Consider the following 22,939-nt stretch of genomic DNA (forward strand, 5'->3'; position numbering starts at 1 on the left):
GTGTGTGTGTGTGTATGTGTGTGTGTGTGTGTATTGAGATGGAGTCTCACTCTGTTGCCCAGGCTGGAGTACAGTGATGTGATCTTGGCTCACTGCAACCTCTACCTCCTGTGTTCAAGTGATTCTCCTGCCTCAGCCACCTGAGTAGCTGGGATTACAGGCGTGTGCCACCACACACAGCTAATTTTTGTAAAGATGCACAATATTTTAAAATAAAAGTGTTTAAATAAATGCATCTTGCAGCTAAAAGTGCTTTTCTACTAACTGTTATAAGAAACAATCATTTTCTTGGAGAAAGACTCTTTCTGTAATCCTATGGTTATTTGCACAAAGAAGCTACATATTATGCATCATGTAGGGTTGGTGATGTAAAAATTATTCAAGCAATATAGGGCATACTTAATCATTTAGCCTCAGTAAATGGTTATTTTGAAACTGTAATATTCCAAATTAAAAAGGCCTTGGGTCACACTCCGAAAAATATGCACTTTGAAAACATTTCCTGGATCAAACTAATTATTCAAGCACCTCTGCATTCCAGCAAGAAAGCAAAAGTGGAAATACCTAAGCATGGCCATGCATTTATGCATGCAATGATTTTCCAAAGAGTTTGTCATAAATTCCATCCCTGAATTTATTCCATGTTTGCATGCTTGAACAATGATGAATTATTGAAAAGCATTGCATTTTTAAACTGTTCTCTTTTCACAGAGAAGGATGGATTGACTGAGAACATATATAAGTTTCTCTTTTTTTTTTGAGGTGGAGTCTCTGTCTGTTGCCCAGACTGGAGTGAGTGGCGCCATCTCGACTTACTGCAAACTCCACCTCCCTGGTTCACGCCATTCTCCCGCCTCAGCCTCCCAAGTAGCTGGTACTACAGGCACCTGCTACCATGCCCGGCTAATTTTGTTTTTGTATTTCTAGTAGAGACAGGGTTTCACCGTGTTAGCCAGGATGGTCTCAATCTCCTGACCTCGTGATCCACCCGCCTCGGCCTCCCAAAGTGCTGGGATTACAGGCATGAGCCACCGCGCCCGGCCTCTTTCTCCTTTACATTGAGAAGATATTATGAGAATTTGGCATTAAATGAAGACTGCTGTGAATATAAAACAACAATGCTTCCCTTAAGGAAAGTCTGGCAAGACTACTCAGTTTCAATACACCCTTTTCAGGTATATCCTTGTTAATAATTTTCAAAGGATATTTTTTTTTCATATAATATTTTATCTTTTATCCTTTCAAATAATTTTCAAGTTGAGAGCAACCTAATTTTCTTTAGAAAGTTACTCTCATTTCCTTAATGTAAACTACTGAGGTACTTCTGTAGGGTGAGACCCTAAGCCTTTAAAATGGACTCACTTTAGGAAGAGGTCCATAATGAGTAAATTGCCAGTGCACACTAAAGAGCACTGAATGGTGTACTCTTCTTAAGGCAACCCAATGGCATCTCCATTTCCAGGCTGGCTTCTCCTGTGGTGCCCAGTTTAGTGCCTGGTCTTAGGGACGGGGTTCTCACCAGAGGCTGGGCATTCACTGACCTTTTGGTGCTCGTGCTGGAGATAGGCAGGTAGTCCATGACAGCGATGTACACGTACTGCTTGGCGTCGTCTATCACACTGTAGATGGCATCTATGTCAAAACTTCTGTTTTTAGGGCAAAAGAGTTTTGGAGAATTCTGTGAAGACACAAAAGCCGAACGTTTAGCGTACTAATTTTTGGCAGCCGGGGATTTCTTTATTTCCTTTGTTCCCATGGACCTTGGCTTCTAACTATATTTTTGCCAACCTAATTTCTGCTTCATCAAATTAGACAAAGCTATTTTTAATCTTATCAAAGTTGAATAAAGATCAAAGTGTGGTGGGATGGGTCTCAAGTCTGTTTTGGAGAGAATTCTTTCATTATCTGACACATTTTGATTTTCAATTTTTATGTATTAAAAATTTAATTGATACATAATTGTATATATTTGTGGGGTACATAGTGACATGATTCATATAATGTATAGTGATGAGATGGTAATCAGCATATCTGTCATCTCAAACTTTATCATTTATTTGTATTGGAAACATTCAATATCTTCCTTCTAACTATCTGAAACTAATATATCATTGTTAAGTATAGTCGTAGTTAACTACAGTCCTCTAGAACAAGGGTCTCCATTCCCCAGGCCAGGGACCAGTGCTGGGCAGCAGAGCAGGTGAAAGACAGGCAAGCAAAGCTTTGTCTGTATTTACAGCCACTCCCTTGCTGGCATCACCGCCTGAGCTCCGCCTCCTGTCAGACCAGTGGGGGCATTAGATTCTCATAGGAGCGTGAGCCCTACTGTGAACTGCACATGTGAGGGATCTAGGTTGTGCGATCTCCTTATGAGATTCTAATGCCTGGTGATCTGTCACTGCCTGCCATCACCCCCAGAGGAGAACATCTAGTTGCACAAAAATGACTCAGGGTTCTCACTAATTCAACAATGTAGTGAGTTGTATAATTATTTCATTATATATTACAATGTAATAGTAATAGAAATAAAGAGCACAGCCAGGGGTGGTAGCTCAAGCCTGTAATCCCAGCACCTTGGGAGCCCAAGGTGGCCGGATCGCTTGAGGTCAGGAGTTCAAGACCAGCCTGGCCAACATGGTGAAACCCCGTCCCTAGTAAAAATACAAAAAATTAACTAGGCATGGTGGTGGACACCTGTAGTCCCAGCTACTTGGGAGGCTGAGGCAGGAGAATCGCTTGAACCCGGGAGGCAGAGGTTGCAGTGAGCCGAGATCGCACCACTGCACTCCAGCCTGGGCAACAGAGCAAGATGCTGTCTCAAAAGAAAAAAGAAAAAAAGTGCACAATAAATGTAATGCCCTTCGATCATCCCAAAAGCATCCCTGCTGACCCTGGTCCATGGAAAATCTATCTTCCATGAAACCAGTCCGTGGTGCCAAAAAGGTTGAGGACCACTGCTATAGAACAATGGAACTTATTCTTCCTATCTTGCTGTTATTTTTATATCCATTAACAAATCTTTCCCCATCCCCTCTTTTCCCAGTCTCTAGTATCCTCTGTTTTACTTTTTACTTAGGAGATAATTCTTGCTTTCCATGCACACACTTCTTTTTGGAGGAGCACTCCACCTCCAACCTTACACAATTCGGTCATACATAGCTATAATTTTCTCAGGTGCTACTACACATGCACACATACTGCACATAGCAAGCCATTTACCCCAGCATTTTCATTTCATCTGAAATGTGATGATGTGGGCATGAAAATGTTTCAAACTCAAAATCGAAACAAAAACAAACTGAAAAATCTTGGAGTTTTTTTTCGTTTCTCCAAAATCTTTCATTGAGTTAGGAGAAGTGTTGATCGTTGAGAAAAGGTCATCGATAACAGTGCAGGAAAATCTGAGGGAGCTATTAAGATGCCCAAATTCAGCAGGAGAGCCAGAGAAGAAGGACGTTCTGAGAGATTTAAGCAAAATGAAAAAAGAGGCAAATTCTGCTGGAGGCATTTTTCTCATGTTGCTTAAGGTGGTTTTCATTTTATAAAAATACAGTGTTTGTAGATGCAGTTGCTGTAGAAAAGGAAAGATGTGCTTGGTTTTCTCATCATTTTTCCACTGGACAGGACTGAAAATAGTGTTTCTCATAGTTCCTGTTTTCCTTTGACAAGCAATACGCTGTGACAAGTATCAAATAATGCCAGGGGCATTATAATGGGACATAAATAATGCCAGGATGTTTAATACCAAAAGGCTGAATAAACTGATTTTTGGAACTGCCTGGAATGAATGGTAGTATTGGGCGGTCAGAGTTCCTCCTCACCAATTATGTCTGGAACAACTCCCTACACTGCACAGTAGGAGTCCCCACCCCAGCTTAGAGGGTTGTGAGATGGAGCTGTTGGACTGGATGCCCACCTTAGGAGGGGCATAGGGGTAAGGAAGGAGCATGCTGAGGATAACACACCTTCCAGGTTTCCTCACACAGAAAGCCCTCTTGGCAGGTGATCATGAGCAGGATGAGTTGGTTTTTTAAAAAACAATTTCAACTTTTATTTGAGATACAGGTGCAGGTTTGTTACATGGATATATACTGCATGATGCTGAGGTTTGAGGCACAACTGATCCCATCACCCAGGTAGTGAGAATAGTACTCAGTAGTTTTTCCACCCGTGCCCCCTTCATTACCCCCTGTGCTAGTGGTCCTCAGTGTTTAGTGTTGCCATCTTTTTGTCCATGAGTACCCAATGTTAACTCCCACTTATAAGTGAGAACATGGTATTTGGTTTTCTGTTCCTGCATTGATTTGCTTAGAATAATGGCCCCTAGCTGCAACCATGTTGCTGCAAAAGACATGATTTTATTCTTGTTTATGGTTGCGTAGTATTCCATGGTGTATATGTACCGTATTTTCTTTACAGGTTGAGTTTTTGATCGTTTATGTTTTTCTTTTGGAATGAGGATGAACTTCAATCCTGTTTTTTAAAGGTAGTCCTACACTCCTCTGTCATCAGCACACAGATATACAGACACTCCATCTGTCACCAAGACAGAAAGCCTGTGCCTCTGCAGGGTTTCCTGGGTCTTGATCACTCAGTAAGTTTCCCTCACTCAGGCACTAGTGCTGCTTGCAGGGATGTTCTAACATCTTTCTAACTAACTGGCTTATCTCTGGGATGTTTAAAAACAAATATACATCACTCCCAGGATGGACTGACTCCTGGTTTCTCAGAATTCAGCTTGAACTCATTGGGAGGGGTGTATCCACGGTCCTGTGTCTCTGCCTCCTTCATTTACCAACTCCCATCCTGTCTGTGACCCCAAATGCAGGTAATTACCAGTCCACAGCTGTGCCCTCATCATGTCTGACTCCAGGCATCTCTGCTCATGCTGGCTTCTCTGGCTGATGTGTCTTTATTTTTGTCTATCAAAGTCCTACACTAATTCTGTTCTCTAAATTCCAGCTCAAATGTGATCTCCTCCATTAATTTTTTTTTTTAATCGAGTCTTGCTCTGTTGCCCAGGCTGGACTGCAGTGGCACAATCTCAGCTCACTGCAAACTCCACCTCCTGGGTTCAAGCAATTCTATTGCCTCAGCCTCCCGAGTAGCTGGGATTATAGGCGCCCGCCACTACACCTGGTTAATTTTCGCATTTTAGTAGAAATGGGGTTTCATCATCTTGGCCAGGCTGGTCTTGACTACCTGACCTCATGATCCACCTGCCTCAGCCTTCCAAAGTGCTGGGATTACAGGTATGAGCCACCACACCCAACAGTTAAGTTGTTTTTAAATCTCCAAAGGTTGCTTTTCCTAACCCTGTACTCCCATATTATTTATTTCTTTTGCTTTTTCTTTTTTACCATTTTTAAGTGTACAGTTCAGTGGATTTTAGGGATTGTATGTTACACATTTTCCTATGCCGTTAAAAATATTCAAATTATTTAATTCCCTTAGCCTGTCGGCTCTGCTTTAAAGGTTCTTTGGTTAACGTGGAGAAGCTGAAGGTCTTTGCTCCAGATGGGCGCTTAGGCCAACTCTGAAATGTGTCCGAACGCTCACATTTGTGTTTCAGTTAGGAACTCCCTGAATTTCACTGCTTGTTCCAAAACCAGATTTTGGTTTTGGGGAGGAAGAAATGTAGGCAGAGTTGTTTGTGGTCTCTTTACATTTGCTATTATCTTACAAATATGGACACTGTGGCCATAATTTAGAGGAAAGACCATGGGCTTTGGTGATACGGGCCAGACTCCAGCACTTAGAACCTGGGGCATCTTGGTGTGTCCCTTACACTTTTTGAGCCTCTGTTTCCTAATGGGGTTAATGACAATAACACACCTTTCATACTGGTTTGCCTTGCAACTCAAATACATGAATGGCCTGTTCGCTGGCTGGGTTCCATGCCCCTCTTCTGTGCGAGCTTTCATTCAATCAGCAAATATTCCCAGGCTCTGGTCTAGGAAGGGGACATACATCAGTGACCAAGACAAGATCCTTGCTTTGTGGAGCTTCATTCTAGCACATGTTACATGGAATTGCATTCATCTGTCTATGTGTTTAGCCACTTGCTTGTGAGCTGCCTGGTTGTGTAGCTCTGGCATCTTGTGCCATGCACATATTACATGCTCAATACATACTTGTGGAACGAATGTGAAAGTGCTTCATAAATGCATAAACATTGGAGGTTTGTCTGTGGGAGTCTGTTGCTTCAATCTGGGTATTTCCAAACCTGCGTCAACAGATCTTTATAAGCACTTACCTGCCCTATTGCTTCCTGTGTTCCCACTGCCTGACACAATGGCAGGTGCTCGAGCTCCATGTGTTTATGAAGGAAATGCATATTTGTATCAGTCCCCATGCACCTGCGGGCTGGGTGGTACTCCGCTATGTGTTCTAGAGTCTTCTACCTTTAAAAATAGTGCCTGGATAGACTAGTGGCTTTAAAATGTTTGCCCAGAATAGAAATGAATAAACAATAACACAAAAGAATGAGCTGGCAGAGGAAGTTAACTAGTTCCAACTGTTTAATTAAAGAGAGGGCTAAGTTTCCCTCTCATCACTCCTGAATTAATTTTCTGAGCCTTGTGCCGTGCACTTCTTTGTTCCATAGTAAAGTAGAAGGAGAGGGAAAATACAGATCCTCTTCAATATTCCAGCTCTGTGGCAGTCTTTTACCAGTCAAGACCTCTTGAGGGACCTGACTTCTAGGTTAATCTGGGTTTGTCTCTTAGATCAATAGGTGCCATATGAATGTAACTTATTTTGCATACTCATTGTGTAATCACCTTGTACAGACCTTAGCAGGTTTTTAATTGTTTTATTAACAGTTTCATGGTTTTTAAAAAGTATATACTCTATTTGTAGAATATATATGTTCAAATATAATTAAATATGAAAAGACAACCCATGGAATGAAAGAAATAAAATACTGGCAAATCATATATTTAAACCAGACACCTAAACCCAGGAATTTTAGGCCAACCCCAACAACATAGTAAGACCTTGTCTCTATAACCAATCATATTTCTGTTTAAGGGACTTGTATACAGACTGTATAAAGAACTCTGATAACACAAATTTTTAAATAACCTAATTTAAATAGGCAAAATATTTCATATTTGATAGATATTTGTATCTCTTCTCCAAAGGAGAGATACAAATGGCCGATAAGCATGTTAAAAGATTTAAATCAAAACAAAAATAAGATTACATTTTATACCCTCTAGTAGAGCTAAAATAAGACAGAAAATAACAAGTGTTGCCAAGGATGTGGAGAAATCAAAACCCTCCTATGCTGCTGGTGGGATTATAAAATGGTGCCACCAATTTGGCAAACAGTTTGGTAGTGTCTCAAAATGTTCAACATAGAGTTACCACATTATCCAGTAAATCCACTCCTATGTACAAACTCGAATTACAAACAGCTATTCACATCAAAACCTGTACATGAATATAGCAGCACTATTTACAAAAGCCAAGAAACAGTAGTAATACAAATGCCCATCAGTTGATAGATGGGTAAACAAAGTGTGGCACATCCATACAATAGAATTATTTAGCCATAAAAAGGAATAAAGGCAGTACTGGTCCATGCTACAATATGGATAAACCTTGAAAGCATTATGTTAGGTGAAAGAAGCAATCACAAAAAAATTACACAGTGTATGATTCTATTTATATAAAACATCCAGAAGAAGGCAGATCCATAAAGAAAAAGTAGATTGGTGGGTGCCAGGGACTGACAGAAGGGAAAATAGTGACTGCTAATCAGTATGGGGTTTTTTCTTTGTGGTGGAAAAAAGTTCTAAAATTAGATTGTAGAAATTGTTGCAAAACTGTGACTATACTCAACTCCACTATATTGTATACTTCATTTTTTTTATTTTAATTATTTTTATTTTTAAATTTTTATTACTTTTATTTTTTATTTTTTGTATGTTTAGTAGAGATGGGGTTTCACCATGTTGGCAAGGTTGGTCTTGAGGTCAGCAGCTCAAGTGATCAGCCAGCCTCGGCCTCTCAAAGTGCAGGGATTACAGGCGTGAGCCACCATGCCCGGCCTGAATTGTATACTTTAAAAGGGTAAATTTTATGGTGTGTAAATTACATCTCTGTAATGCTGTTAAACCAATTAACAATATACACCGAAGGTTCTAAAGAGGAATGTGAGGTGGTATTTTTCCATAACAGCATCAAGTTCTATTTAATGTCAGCCCTCACTCACTAAATATATCTCAGTACACATGACTGATAGGTGAATTAACTGAACAGTAAACAAGAAGTGAAATCTGTCTAACATCAATAAAAACAGACCTGGAACTAATCTTTTATCTTGGAAAGCAATTGCTTAAGCTTAAAGACTCCAGAAAGAAATCTACAAGACAGAAACAGCCAACTATTGTTCCCATCCTCAAATTTCAATGGGAAATGCAAGAAAATTAGAATTATCTGGCTCAAGTTACTAGAAATCACACAGTTAAATCTATTTGTGTTCCGGGAAAAAATTGGAAATAATCTATATTTGCATCATAAGTTAAAATTTATATCTATCTAAGCTGTTATCAATTATCTAAAATCTAACTTTGAGAATGGTTACAAAGGTCTTCAAATACTGTTTGTGTTCAACTTAGCCGTGAGACAATCAGCTTATAAAAATATACTATTTTAAGATACAACAAATATATTGAACTAAATTTGTCTTGGCATTTGTCTGGCATAGATTACTGAGAAAACTGTATGCATTCTGGAGCTTTCTATTAATATTACTACTAATAAAACCTACCCAACATTTATTGCTGCTTTTAGCCAGTACCAAGTGAAATGCTGGGAATGCCAGTGATGAAGAGAATATATTAATAGGAGATGATCTTCAGAGTCTAACAAAATGGTGGGAAAGATGATTATAAATCAATAGTTCTAAAAATGTGACAAATGTTATAACAGAAGGGAGTTTCAGGAACTCTGAATGATACCAATTCCAATTGCAGGGTTTTCTGACTGTTTTTATACCTGTAAGATCTTATAACTCTCCAGAAATGGTGTTCAGTCAATATCTGTTGAATTGAAACTCAAAGGCAGGCTTGACATTATTAAAAAACAGAAAATAAAACAGGAAATTAAAAATAGAAAGCAAACTAGAAATACCATTTGACCCAGCCATCCCATTACTGGGGATATACCCAAAGGGTTATAAATCATGCTGCTATAAAGACACATGCACACGTATGTTTATTGCGGCACTATTCACAATAGCAAAGACTTGGAACCAACCCAAATGCCCATCAATGACAGACTGGATTAAGAAAATGTGGCACATGTACACCACGGAATACTATGCAGCCATGAAAAAGGAGGAGTTCATGTCCTTTGTAGGGACATGGATGAAGCTGGAAACTAACATTCTGAGCAAACTATTGCAAGGACAGAAAACCAAACACCGCATGTTCTCACTCATAGGTGGGAACTGAACAATGAGAACACTTGGACACAGGAAGGGGAACATCACACACCAGGGCCTGTCATGGGGTGGGGAGATGTGGGAGGGATAGCATTAGGAGATATACCTAATGTAAATGATGAGTTAATGGGTGCAGCACACCAGCATGGCACATGTATACATATGTAACAAACCTGCACGTTGTGCACATGTACCCTAGAACTTAAAGTATAATAATAAAAAAAAGAAAAACTATTATATAGTTTAAAAAACTACCCAAAGAAATGTCTCACAACTCATTTTGTGGTGAACTCTTTAAGAAAAAGCCACTTATGAATTTGCCCTAGAAAATAACAAAGGTATCGAATTGTAGTAGATTTTACTAAAGGCCTGAGACCACTCTCTCTGGGAAATATGTTAACTTTAGAATCAACAAAAACTGACTCTCCCTGTTTAAGGGTTAGTCTGTAAATGTATGCAACAACCATATTCACTTATCTCTAAGGCTGAAACTGTAAATTCAAAATCCAGCGATTATTCAAAATTTGTTCATTAATTCATCTGTTTTTTGCCATTTCCAATTTGTTTTTCTACTGGACCTGATCAAGTGATCCATGCTTGGCATGTAATGTCACTCTGCGACCCTCTGGATTAAAGGTTCCTTGGCAAATTTTGTATTGCACATTGGGAATTCTCCTTGGCCTCCTGGTCTTACAGGGTCATCTTGAGATGAATTGAAAATGTCTATATAATTTATATTTTGTTAGTAAAATGCCCTATAATATGCTACTTGCTACTCCATTCTTGACCTCCTCCATACAAAAAAGTTATTTTAGCTCTAGCCGATCAACATCCTTCATAGTCTATTTTCTGCTCTTCACATTTATGTGAATTTGTTATTTAAGACAACTTGAACTTTGTCTTTTCTTTCTATTGTTACACTTCTAAATTTTCTGCTGGGGCCTTCATTTGAACAGGCAAAAAGGATAAAATTCACTTAATTTATCTTCAATAAAATGCTGTTTAGTGACATAAAAGTCGTTGGCCTAAAAGCACTGATATCAACCAAGGTCGAAATAGCAATATTAAATTGGGAGCATTACTTAGAGAAGTTGATCTGAACATCAGGAGAATTTCAGAAGCTTGCTTCAAATAAAAATTCTAAGATCTCATCTCAGATCCAGTGGATAAGATCCTGGGTGGGGACAGGGGACACTGTAAATCTGTACTGTAAACAGGCTTCCTAGCCAATTTTTTTTTTTTGAGACGGAGTCTCCCTCTGTCACCCAGTCTGGAGTGCAGCGGTGCGATCTTGGCTCACTGCAAGTTCCGCTTCCTGGGTTCAGGTCATTCTCCTGCCTCAGCCTCCCGAGTAGCTGGGACTACAGGTGCCCGCCACCATGTCCGGCTAATTCTTTTTTGTATTTTTAGTAGAGTCGGGGTTTCACCATGTTTGCCAGGATGGTCTCCATCTCCTGACCTTGTAATCCGCCCTCCTTAGCCTCCCAAAGTGCTGGGATTACAGGCGTGAGCCACCATGCCCAGCCCCTAGCCGGGTTTTAAGTACAGTAAGTCCTCACTTAATGACATCAACAGGTTCTTGAATACTAAGACTTTAAGTGAACTGATGTATGATGAAAACAATTTTACCATAGGCTAATTGATATAAATGAGAGTTAAGTTACTATGGCTTACTTCTGGTCACAAAAACAGCATCAAAATTCTAAAGACCAAAACACTTTGAATATTAAACATTGAAACAAATGTGAGCTATACATACATTTAAGAAAGACTAATAAAAACAAGTAAAATAATTATTTACCTTCTTACTCCAGTTCAGGGTCATAGGTGGCTGGAGCCCCTCGCAGCCGAGAGCCCCATGCACAGGATGACATCCCATCGCAGGGCACTCACACTCACTCACACTGGGACCACACACAGATCTGCCAGTTCGTTTCACTTGCACAGCTTTGAGATGTGGGAGGAAACAGGAGTACCCGGCAAAAACCAACACAGACAGGTGGAGAATGTGCAGACTCCACACACACAGTGGCCCCAGCCGGAAATCAATTGGTTTTTTTTCTTATCAACATGATAACGAATGGGCATTGAACAAAACAATGTTGTTGAAGGATCTACTGTACTACAGTTTGAGGACTAGGACTGTAGGCCCAGATATTTACGTTGCCCCTTTCCAGTAACAACTCTGGATAGCTGTGGCATGTGCCCAGCTGGGTGGTGGACTGGGAAGGTGAGGGTGGGTGGAGGGTGTGGCTAATGGTTCTTAGCAGAGTCAGAGGCCTGAAGCTGTTCAGGGAGCACTGTCCTGTTGTGTGGGCCTCTTGCCCACTTGCCCCAACCAGGTACAGCAGCTCTGCTTTTGTCTGATCTATACACTGAGATTCCCTCAGATTTATCTCATCAAAGGGTTCTGCTAAAAACAAATCTGAAAAATCAATGTAGGGCATTGAAAATAGGCTAATAGGCTCTGGTGTCAGAAGAGCTGGGTGCTGGCGCCTCTCTTGGCATGCCTCATCTGATGGGTTTTTTGCTAGTAGGTAAGGTCGATACCTTCATTTGCAAAATGGTTACAACCCCATACCTAGCTTACAGGGTGATTGAGGGAATCAAATCAGATAACTCAAGGTATCTGACACAAGGAATGATAATCAAGATTTATTATGTTTGAGGGTACGACTGCGCATAAGGGTAGACACATTTTAACTCTTCGCGTTATGGGACAGAACCACTGTAATTCATTTTTGCCCAATACAAGATCACACTTAAACATTCCAACTTAATAAAGAGCCTTTGGAGGAAGAAGGAGAAGGGGAGGAGAAAGGGAAAACAACTCACCGATACAAATGCTTGAGATTTGGTTTCATTCAACTGAAGTTGCAATTTCTTTTCATTGTCATAGACCCCATAGAGTCTTTTGGACCAGGTTTGAGGCACTCTGCTTTTGAATTTTAATGAACTATATAGAGCAAATATCCTTTGTAAGTCTAGGACCAGGCAGCTGCAGTTGTAGAAGATGACACCGAGTTCTTTCATCTGTGAAATTAAAATTGAAAGCATCAATGCCACATGTGTCTTACGCTGTTATTTTCAGAAAAAAAATGAATGCATAAGAATGAGGTAGTTATGACATCTCTTTTCTTGCATTTGAAGTAAGTAGATGTGGTTACATTATGATACATAGAGGTGACATGTTACAAAAATGCTAAATATTCAAGTAAAATTTTGCTGGTTTTTTTTTGTAGTAAGTCTCTTGCAGATAATTTTCTTATATTCATCTATACTTTTCATATCATAAAAAAATAGTGTTGTTTCCTTAACACTATTTTGTTTTGTATGAATCATTAAATCAGGTGGCAAGAAAAAGGTCGATTTTAATTGCAACATAACAGAATGGCTGGAATCATGGATTCTGGAGTCAGACTGCCTGGATTTAGGTTCTGTTAATAGCTCCACAACTTTCTAGCTGTGCGACTTTGAACAACATACTTAATTTCTGGGCCTCAGCTTCTTCTTCCATAAAATAGAGATAATAGTATTTATTTCATATGTTGCTATGAGAATTAAAGTGGTTAATACATATAAGAAGCTAAGAACAGTGTCTATCACATGGTAATCACTAGCAGTATGTTAGTAATTATTATTCTTATTAACGTTCCACAAGCCTTAAGAGTAATAGACCAATAGAATCTTAAAAGACCACAGAGATCATTTTGTCCACCTCTCTCAAGGGATGGATGAGGAAAGTAAAGCTCACACAAATAAATAAAAATATTAGCCCCAAGTTAGAGATTTAGTCAGTGGTAAATTAAGAATTGAGTGCAGGTTTTCTGACCCCTAATCAAATACACTCAGGAACACAGCTATACTGGCTTCAGTTGAGTCCAGTATCGCTTTGCAAAAATTACAGATGATTTTTAATTTAGTCAATGAAACTATACAATGTGAAATTTTGGTCATTAAGGAACAGCACACAAAAATACATGCTTTCTATGACTTGAACACCCAGTGAGGGGTTATTAGGGAAACCTTGGCTCTCTCAAGTCCTGGGGTCCACTGATAGTAAACTCCCTTTTTACCCCTTCCTTAAGCCCCTCGCCAAGACTGTTTACTCAGGATGATAGGAGAGGTCGTCTACCATGTATGAACCTATCTCTCTTTGCTCTGAGGACTTCCCAGTACAACATGCCCTGAGATCTTTCCATGTTCCTCTGTACAGATCTGTCATCCTTTTCCAGCTCCCCGGTAACCACAGGATAGATGGACACAAGTTGTTTAACCCACTGATGGACTTCATCCCTATACTTTCCCTAATGCAAAAAATAAAACAATGAGCATCCCGTATACCTTTGTGTGCCTTTAATAGAGACTCCTAGAATGAAATGTACAGACACATTAAGGACTATTCGTGGTTAAGTGAAAGGAGATAGAGCAGGTAGGACATATCAGGCATGTGCAAAGGCACGGAGGCTAACCAAGGAGGTGAAAGACCTCTACAAAATACTGCCAAAAGAATAGATGACACAAACAAATGGAAACACATCCCATGCTCATGGATGGATAGAATCAATATCGTGAAAATGACCATACTGCCAAAAGTAATCTACAGATTCAATGCAATTCCCATCAAAATACCACCATCCTTCTTCACAGAACTAGGTAAAACAATTATAAAATTCATATGGAACCAAAAACAGCCCGCATAGCCAAAGCAAGACTAAGCAAAAAGAACAAATCTGGAGACATCACATTACCTGATTTCAAACTATACTATAAGGCCATAGTCACCAAAACAGCATGTTACTATTATAAAAATAGGTGCATAGACCAATGGAACAGAATAGAGAACCCAGAAATAAGCCCAAATACTTACAGCCAACTGATCTTTGACAAAGCAAACAAAAACATAAAGCGGGGAAAGGACACCCTATTCAACAAATGGTGCTGGGATAATTGGCAAGACTGTAGGAAAATGAAACTGGATCCTCATTTCTCACCTTGTACAAAAATCAACTCAAGGTGGATCAAGGACTTAAATCTAAGACCTGAAACCATAAAGATTCTAGAACATAACATTGGAAAACCCCTTCTAGACATTGGCTTAGGCAAAGATTTCGTGACCAAGAACCCAAAAGCAAATGCAATAAAAACAAAAATAAATAGCTGGGAGTTAATTAAACTAAAGAGCCTTTGCACGGCAAAAGGAACAGTCAGAAGAATAAACAGACAACTCACAGACTGGGGGAAAATCTTCACAATCTATACATCTGACAATGGACTAATATCAAGAATCTACAATGAACTCAAATTAGCAAGAAGAAAAACCCCATAAAAAAGTAGGCTAAGGACATGGATAGACAATTCTCAAAAGAAGGTATGCAAATGGCCAACAAACATATGAAGGAATGCTCAACATCACTAATGATCAGGGAAATGCAAACCAAAACCACAATGTGATACCACCTTACTCCTGCAAGAATGGCCATAATCAAAAAATCAGAAAATAATAGATGTTGGTGTGGATGTGGTGAACAGGGAACCCTTCTACACTGCTGGTGGGAATGTAAACCAGTACAACTACTATGGAAAACTGTGGAGATTCCTTAAAGAACTAAAGTAGAACTACCATTGGATTCAGCAATCCCTCTACTGGTATCTACCCAGAGGAAAAGAAATCATTATACGAAAAAGATTCTTGCACATGCATGTTTATAGCAGCACTGTTTGCAACTGCAAAAATGTGGAGCCAACCCAAATGCCCATCAATCAACGAGTGGATAAAGAAACTGTGGTATATATGCATATGTTGGAATACTACTCAGCCATAAAAAGGAATGAACTAATGGTATTCACAGCAACCTGGATGGGATTGGGGCCTATTATTCTAATGGAAGCAACTCAGGAGTGGAAAACCAAACATCATATGTTCTCACTCGTAAGTGGGAGCCAAACTATGAGGATGCAAAGGCATAAGAATGATACAACAGATTTTGGGGACTAGCGAGAAATGGGGGAAAGGAAGGGGGTGAGGGACCAAAGGTTACAAATTGGGTTCAATGTACACTGCTTAGGTGATGAGTGCACCAAAATCTCACAAATCACCACTAAAGAACTTGTGTAGTCAAATACCACCAGTTGCTCAAAGACTTATGGAATATAAATAAATAAATAATAAATATAACTAAATCAATGCTATTCAAGCCTAGTAGAGCCAGAGATAGGCTCCCATGAAAGTAGATATCAAGGGAATCATTTGACTTTTGAGTCCAAAAGGCAAATTCAGTGGCCATAATTCACTTTTACTATGTTCAGATCTCTTTGATTTCCTTTGGTGTCTCCACATCAGACCCGTGGTGTTTTCAGGTTGTTTGCTCGCACATGGCAAACATTAATGCTTGGAAAACTATTCAAAGCTTGGATGAGAATATGCTATTTAAAGTCGGGCATGGGAGGATTGTTTGTTCAAAAGCAGTCTGGGCAACAGAGTGAGACCCTATCTCTACAAAAAAAAAAAAAAAAAAAGAGCTTGGTGTGGAGGCACAAAACTGTAATCCCAGCCACTTGGGAGACCAAGGTGGGAGGATCTCTTGAGCTCAGGAGTTCAAGGCTGCAGTGAACAGTGATTGCCCTACTGCACTCTAGCCTGGACAATAGAGCAAGATCCTGTCAGAAAGGAAAGAAAGAAAGAGAAAGAAATAAAACCATGCTATTTCCCTATCCACCTTGTTTCTCAGGAGTATTTGTCTGCTAATCTTCATGTGGACGTTTGCCCTCTCTACTGAGGCTGGGGCAAATGAAAGCCAAAGGCAGTGGCTGTGGATCAAAGCAGCTGCCCCTCCCACACTCCCTGCTGACTTTCTCCTGATGTGTAGAATGATATTAAATGAAGTAGTCACAGCACGTTCAGGCTGCTGTTGAAGACGAAAATCAAGCAAACAAAAACAACTATTGCAAGCTCCACCGATCTGAAGAAAGACACCTGCTCTTCAATATGATAGGACGCGATTATTCTGGATAACTTTTATTTTGAAAATTGACACCCAGAAGAGTACCAGGATGCCAACTCTGATAGCTCCTCCCTGGCCAGGGGGCACAGGAACTAGAGAGAGACCATTATGGCCTAGTTAGGACATAGCAAGTCACCTATGGAGCAGGCTGTGGAGACAGACTAGGCAAGGCACTTCAGCTCTTCACTTTCTCCATCCAAAGATTGGTATATTTCATAAGATTGCTGTGAAGAATAAATGAAAAGGTGCAGGCAAATATTAGCTCAGTGCCTGGCTCAAACCACATTAGCTAATGGAAAATTGGGAAAAGTAACATAAAAATGCTTCTGTAATGGCACCATAATTCTGAGTGATGTTTGACCCTTTAGGTAGGATCAGATGGAGGGAAGAATATGAACATTCTCACTATGTGTCTACCCCAAGACTCTCCTTATAAACCACTGATCACCATCAAGATGCAAGTGGGCACCGTCTCCCTGGGCACTGCCTAGATTTTCTCCGGTTTTTAATAACTTTATTCTAAACAAAGATTTAGTGTTGCATTTCCCCTGTCGCATAAACTAAGCTGCAGGCTTGCTGTGAGGTTTTATTTGCAACCCCTGACATCATTTCATTCTGTGGCTACATTACAGCTTTAGGAGCTGGAGGAAGGGAGGAGGCCAACCACTGCCTTCTAGAGACGTAAAGAGAATTAAATTTCCTCCGAATATCTTCCTCTCTACCCTAGAATGACTCAAGCCCATTTCTAGTTTTACATATTAGTTCAGGCTGCTGTTGACGATGGAAAACAAACAAACAAACAAACCAGAACAAAACTGGCTTTTGTTTTGCAGCTTTTTCACCCAGAGCAAGAAATTCAGGACAGATTTATGACAAATTTTAAAATGCTGGCAATGGGAAAAATAATATAGAGTTCTGGGCTTCTGATGAATTTCTATGTCTAGATTAGCAAAGGGAAAAGAAGCTGAAGGTCTGATTGATTTGCTGACAAATTCTTAATTTTTAAAAATAAATGTAAGGGGTATGAGGCAGTTTCGTCACGTGGATATTTTGCTCAGTGGTGAAGTGGGGACTTTTATCGTAACCATCATCACCTGGATATTGTACTCATTAAGTAATTTCTCATCCTTCATCCCGCTCCCATGCTCTCACCCTTCTGAATCTCCAATGTCGATTATTCCACTCTCTATGTCCATGTGTACACACTATTTAGCTTCCACTTATAAGCGATAATGTGTGGTGCTTGATTTTGCATTTCTAAGTTGTTTCACTTAAGATAATGGCCTCCAGTTCCATCCATGTTGCTACAAAAGACATTATTTCATTGTTTTTCGTGGCTAAATAGTATTCCCTTGTGTATATATACCATATTTTCTTTATCCAGTCATCTGTTGATGAACATCTTTTTTTCGTTTTGTTTTTTATTTTGAGATGGAGTCTCGCTTTGTCGCCCAGGCTGGAGTGCAATGGAGTGATCTTGGCTCACTGCAAACTCTGCCTCCCAGGTTCAAGTGATTCTCCTGCCTCGGCCTCCCTAGTAGCTGTGACTACAGGCTCCCGCCACCACATGTAGCTGATCTTTGTATTTTCAGTAGAGAGACGGGGTTTCACCACGTTGGCCAGGCTGGTCTCAAACTCCTAACCTCAGGTGATCCACCCACCTTGGCCTCCCAAAGTGCTGGGATTACAGGCATGAGCCACTGCACCAGGCCTGTTGATGAACACTTTGATTCCACATCTTTGCTACTGTGAATTGTGCTATGAAAAACATACAAAGGCACCTGTCTTTTTGATATAATGACTTCTTTTGCTTTGTGTAGATACACAGTAGTGGGATTGCTGCATCGAATGGTAATTCTATTTTTAGCTCTTTGAGAAATCTCCACACTGTTTCCATAGAGGTTGTATTAACTTAAATTCCCACCAACAGTGTATAAGGATTCCCTTTTCTCCATACCCTCACAAACATCTATTTTTTTTTTTTTTTTTTTTTTTTTTGAGACGGAGTCTCGCTCTGTCGCCCAGGCTGGAGTGCAATGGCCGGATCTCAGTTCACTGCAAGCTCCGCCTCCCAGGTTTACGCCATTCTCCTGCCTCAGCCTCCCGAGTAGCTGGAACTACAGGCGCCCGCCACCTCGCCCGGCTAGTTTTTTGTATTTTTTAGTAGAGACGGGGTTTCACGGTGTTCGCCAGGATGGTCTCGATCTCCTGACCTCGTGATCCACCCGTCTCGGCCTCCCAAAGTGCTGGGATTACAGGCTTGAGCCACCGCGCCCGGCCACATCTATTATTTTTTGAATTTTAAATAGTTATCTGAGGACTTGCCAGGGATCAGCCCTCTGCCTGGTGATAGGTTGCTCAGCCCTGTCCAGCCTCCGTGGCCGACCACACGCCAGAGAGCATCCTGATGGGCTGCTCTGACTTCCTAGTTCAATCACACAGTTGATTTATGCAGTCAAAAATAAGTTAAATGACTGACTGAATGGTTCAACCGTTTGAATAAAATCATCCTGAAAAAGCTGGATATTTATACCTAATTATTCTTTAGAAGAGATCGGTTTCTTTTCTTACAAAGTGGGCATATTGTTAGTGATGAACCCATGGAGCAGAGACAGGCTTAATTAAGGTCTCAACAACTGTAGTCCACTGTCAAGAAGCTGTTATCAGCATAGTTATTTTATTGAAAACTCAAGTTATGGCCGGGCGCGGTGGCTCACGCCTGTAATCCCAGCACTTCGGGAGGCCAAGGCGGGCAGATCACTAGATCAAGAGATGGAGACCATCCTGGCCAACATGGTGAAATCTCATCTCTACTAAAAATACAAAAAGATTAGCTGGGTGTGGTGGCACATGCCTGTAGTCCCAGCTACTCGGGAGGCTGAAGCAGAAGAATCGCTTGGACCCGGGAGGCAGAAATTGCAGTGAACTGAGATCGTGCCACTGCACTCCAGCCTGGCAACAGAGTGAGACTCCGCCTCAAAAACAACAACAACAAAAAAACTCAAGTTATGTCAGTGGTTCCATTCTCTCTCTTGCACTATGACATTTTGAAGTACGGGGGACTTTGGTGGAAGTGTTTGGGTTTCATACAATCCAAGGAGATGTTATCAATCTACTACATAGGGAGAACTAACAAGAGAAGCAATGCTAATTAATTATAGTGCTTGATGTGTGCACCAGGTACTGTTCTCAAGGCTTCATATGTCTACATGCATTTAAACCTCACAATCCATTTCACAGTAAGAAAACCGAGGTACAAAGAGATTAAGGGTCTTCAAGAAAGCTGAAAGAATACTCAAAAACTAGTTTAATGTTTCATCTTCAGGAAGGATTATTTGCCAAGTGAAGCACTGGCAAGTCTAGGCATTCCCTGTGGGTGGGGGCCAGGTCCTACTTGCCATGTGCTTGTCCTCCTCTTTCTGCCCAGGTGTTTTGGGTTTCAAAATAGGAATTAGGAGATACACGTAATTACACCAGAAAAATATTTTTCTTTTTTTTTTTTGAGATGGAGTCTCACTCTGTCACCCAGGCTGGAGTGCAGTGGCACAATCTCGGCTCACTGCAACCTTTGCCTCCTGGGTTCAAGCAATTCTCCTGCCTCAGCCTCCCGAGTAGCTGGGATTACAGGAGCCCGCCACCATGCCTGGCTAATTTTTTATTTTTAGTAGAGATGGGGTTTCACCATCTTGGCCAGGATGGTTATGATCTCCTGACCTCAGGTGATCTGCCCACCATGGCCTCCCAAAGTGCTGGGATTACAGGCGTGAGCCACCACACCCAGACTTTTATTTCTTATTTTGTCAAAATTAGCGAAAGGTGGTCATCAAAGAGAACGCAGTAAGTGGGGGGAAAGCAATCATTTTTAGCTAGGTCATGAGAGGCAGCACAAAAGGAGACAGAGTTGGTTTGGTGGGTTTTACTGGTAATGCAGAAACCAGTGCGGGTGTCTGATGGATGCTGTTGTCATCAGAATGGAGAGAGGAGAGGTATTAGCACCGTTCTTTGCTGTAATTCAGAATGCTTAATACAAGTTAGCTCAAGCACAGCTCCATTTATCATTTACAGATGCCCAGTTTGTTGTTTCCATGATTTTATAGAAAGGTGAACAAGTATTTCTTTAATTTTCTCGACAAAGACCAAAGAACTTGCAACTGGGAGCAGCTCACATGCATCCAGTTAGCTGCTGATTTATATTCTGAGTTACGGCAGGAAATTTAATTACTAGGAGCTCTAAATTGATTTTGTTTCTGCCCTTGAGGTGAAATTTTTGTTACGGGGGATAGAAAATCAAGAATTGAATCTTGGGAGCTGAAAGCAGCCTCCTGCTCAGAAATGTGCTTACTCTCCCACCCCTTCATTCCCACAGTGGGTGGTTTATACCACTTAACTTCTTGATGTCTTATTTTCTATGTCTACCACATGGGAATCATAATGCCTGCCAGAAGGAACATGACTAATTGAAGAGACAGGGGAGGATGTTAGAATCTTAGAGAACAGTTAGCTCAACCTTATTTCAAAATTAGGGATACTGATGAGGCAGCAGAACAGGGTCTGGAGGAAGGGAACCTAAGGCTGATTTGAATCGAAAGGAAAACTCCACCTCTCCACTCCCAAGTAACAAAAGGATCAGAGGCTATTCCCTTTGCAACTGCCCTTCCTTCCCACCCCTGCTTCTTCCCAACCCCCCACCCCCCACACCTTTTCTCTATATCACACAAGAGAAATGGAAAGTACCTCTGACTGGCCCCCTCCCACAACCAATCACACGGGTCAGCAGCCTAGTCTTCATTTGAATAGGGGTCTAACTTTGTGACTTCACTTCAGCCTCTGATTGGTCACCTTCCCCAACCAATCAGACATTTGCATAGGGTGTAACTTTGTAACTTCCCTTTAGCTGCTGATTGGTTGCGGGCCACTACTTCATTTATGTAGGGTGTAAACATATAACCAATGGGAAACCTCTAGAGGGTATTTATACCCCAGAAAATTCTGTAACCAGCACTCTTGAGTTGCTTGCTTGAGCCCGCTCCTACTTTGTGGAGTATACTTTTGTTTCAATAAATCTGTGGTTTTTCTTTCATTGCTTTGTTTGTGCATTTTGTCCAATTCTTTGTTCAAAACACCAAGAACCTGGACACCCTCCACTGGTAACATTGAGACGACGAAAGGGGAAGCGACTAGCAAGATCACAGAATAATGTCCCTTCATTCTTCCTTTCCTTGTTTCTTTCTTTCTTCCTTCCTTCCTTTCCTCCTTCCTTCCTTCCTTCCTTCCTTCCTTCCTTCCTTCCTTCCTTCCTTCCTTCCTTCCTTCCCTTTCTTCCCTTTCTTCCTCCCTTTCACTTTAGTCAATTCTTCATCTTTTATAAGGATCTAAAAACGTTCTAAAGGACAATTATTCACTTCGCATCTTTGAATTCTAGCTAGAAGGAATTCACACAACAATTCTTGGCTTTATCTAGGCAAAGGAAAATCAATAGATAAAACCTTGAGTAGAGTAACTGGAGAATATTAATGGGAGGCATCTTAAAGGAATGGGGCCTGAGAGTGAAATGAGATGAAGCAAATTGGAAACGCATATCAGTTATTTCTTGCAGTACTTTAATTTCATCATACTTTTTTAAGACAGTTGAAAATGATGCCAAAATGCCATCAAGGCTCCTCCTGACCTTTCTGCTTTCTGTCTTCTTAGCTTCTTAACGAGCAGTGAGGAAGTTGAGGTCATTCCAGTTTCAGTGGGTTGTATTTGATTCCCTTTTCAAATCCCTCAAAGAATCTATTCTTTTGACAAAATACTGGGCAACCCTTTCAGGTTTGTAAAATAAACGCCCCACCCCACTTATGCACAGGATATTAACAGAAATGTGCGTATTACCCATTAAGCTTGTTTTTATTTAGGACAAGATGAAATAATGGGTAGAACAAATATTTCCTAATGGAAAATTTGCCATAGCCGTACTATGCTGAACGTGGCTGATCTCTGAAGCTAAGCAGGGTCGGGCCTGGTTAGCCCTTGGATGGGAAGCTGACTGGGGAAGACTGGGTGATGTAGGCTTCAGTTTTTTTTTTTTTTTTTTTTAATAATTAGAAAAAGAAAATTTTAAAAAGTATAAATCTCAGGCTACTTTCCTTTACAGCCAAGTCATCAAATAATGGGAGGCATGGACACATGGATGGAATTTAGTGGGTTTCCATTTGTAGATTATAATTCATAAGACACATTTATAGTCTTCAGAGTCTAGGAGAGACCTTGAAGCAGAGAAATGCTGTAAAAATATCAGAAAAGGGGGCTCTTCCTCTTGCCCCAGAGAAATGTTTTTACTTCTGTGTGTTGCTTCTGATTCATTCCTCTGTGATTCAGAGCATTGCTCACTGGACTTCTCCTCCTCGACAATGCCCTCCGTAGCAGCACTGCTTTTCCCACACTTACGCCCCAGCAGTGGGAACAACAAGGGCAGGTCTAGCCTTTTGAAAGGAAACCT

At 40.6% G+C, this 22,939-nt stretch overlaps 1 protein-coding gene across 6 annotated transcripts in view; it reads right to left on the reverse strand.

The window, feature by feature from the left end:
• The window catches only part of PLD5 (phospholipase D family member 5), a 422,686-nt gene that overhangs the window by 24,918 nt on the left and 374,829 nt on the right, over window positions 1–22,939 (reverse strand). For all 6 annotated transcript variants that reach the window (XM_050771115.1, XM_050771125.1, XM_050771134.1 and 3 more), the window contains 2 exons: window positions 12,290–12,487; window positions 1,542–1,678 (listed from right to left, as the gene is read on the reverse strand). In XM_050771115.1, coding sequence (XP_050627072.1) covers window positions 1,542–1,678; window positions 12,290–12,487 — 335 coding nt within the window. The remainder of the gene's footprint in view (window positions 1–1,541; window positions 1,679–12,289; window positions 12,488–22,939) is intronic.

The sequence above is a fragment of the Macaca thibetana genome, chromosome 1 (assembly GCF_024542745.1).
Source record: "Macaca thibetana thibetana isolate TM-01 chromosome 1, ASM2454274v1, whole genome shotgun sequence".
In the NCBI taxonomy this organism is placed as follows: Eukaryota; Metazoa; Chordata; class Mammalia; order Primates; family Cercopithecidae; genus Macaca; species Macaca thibetana.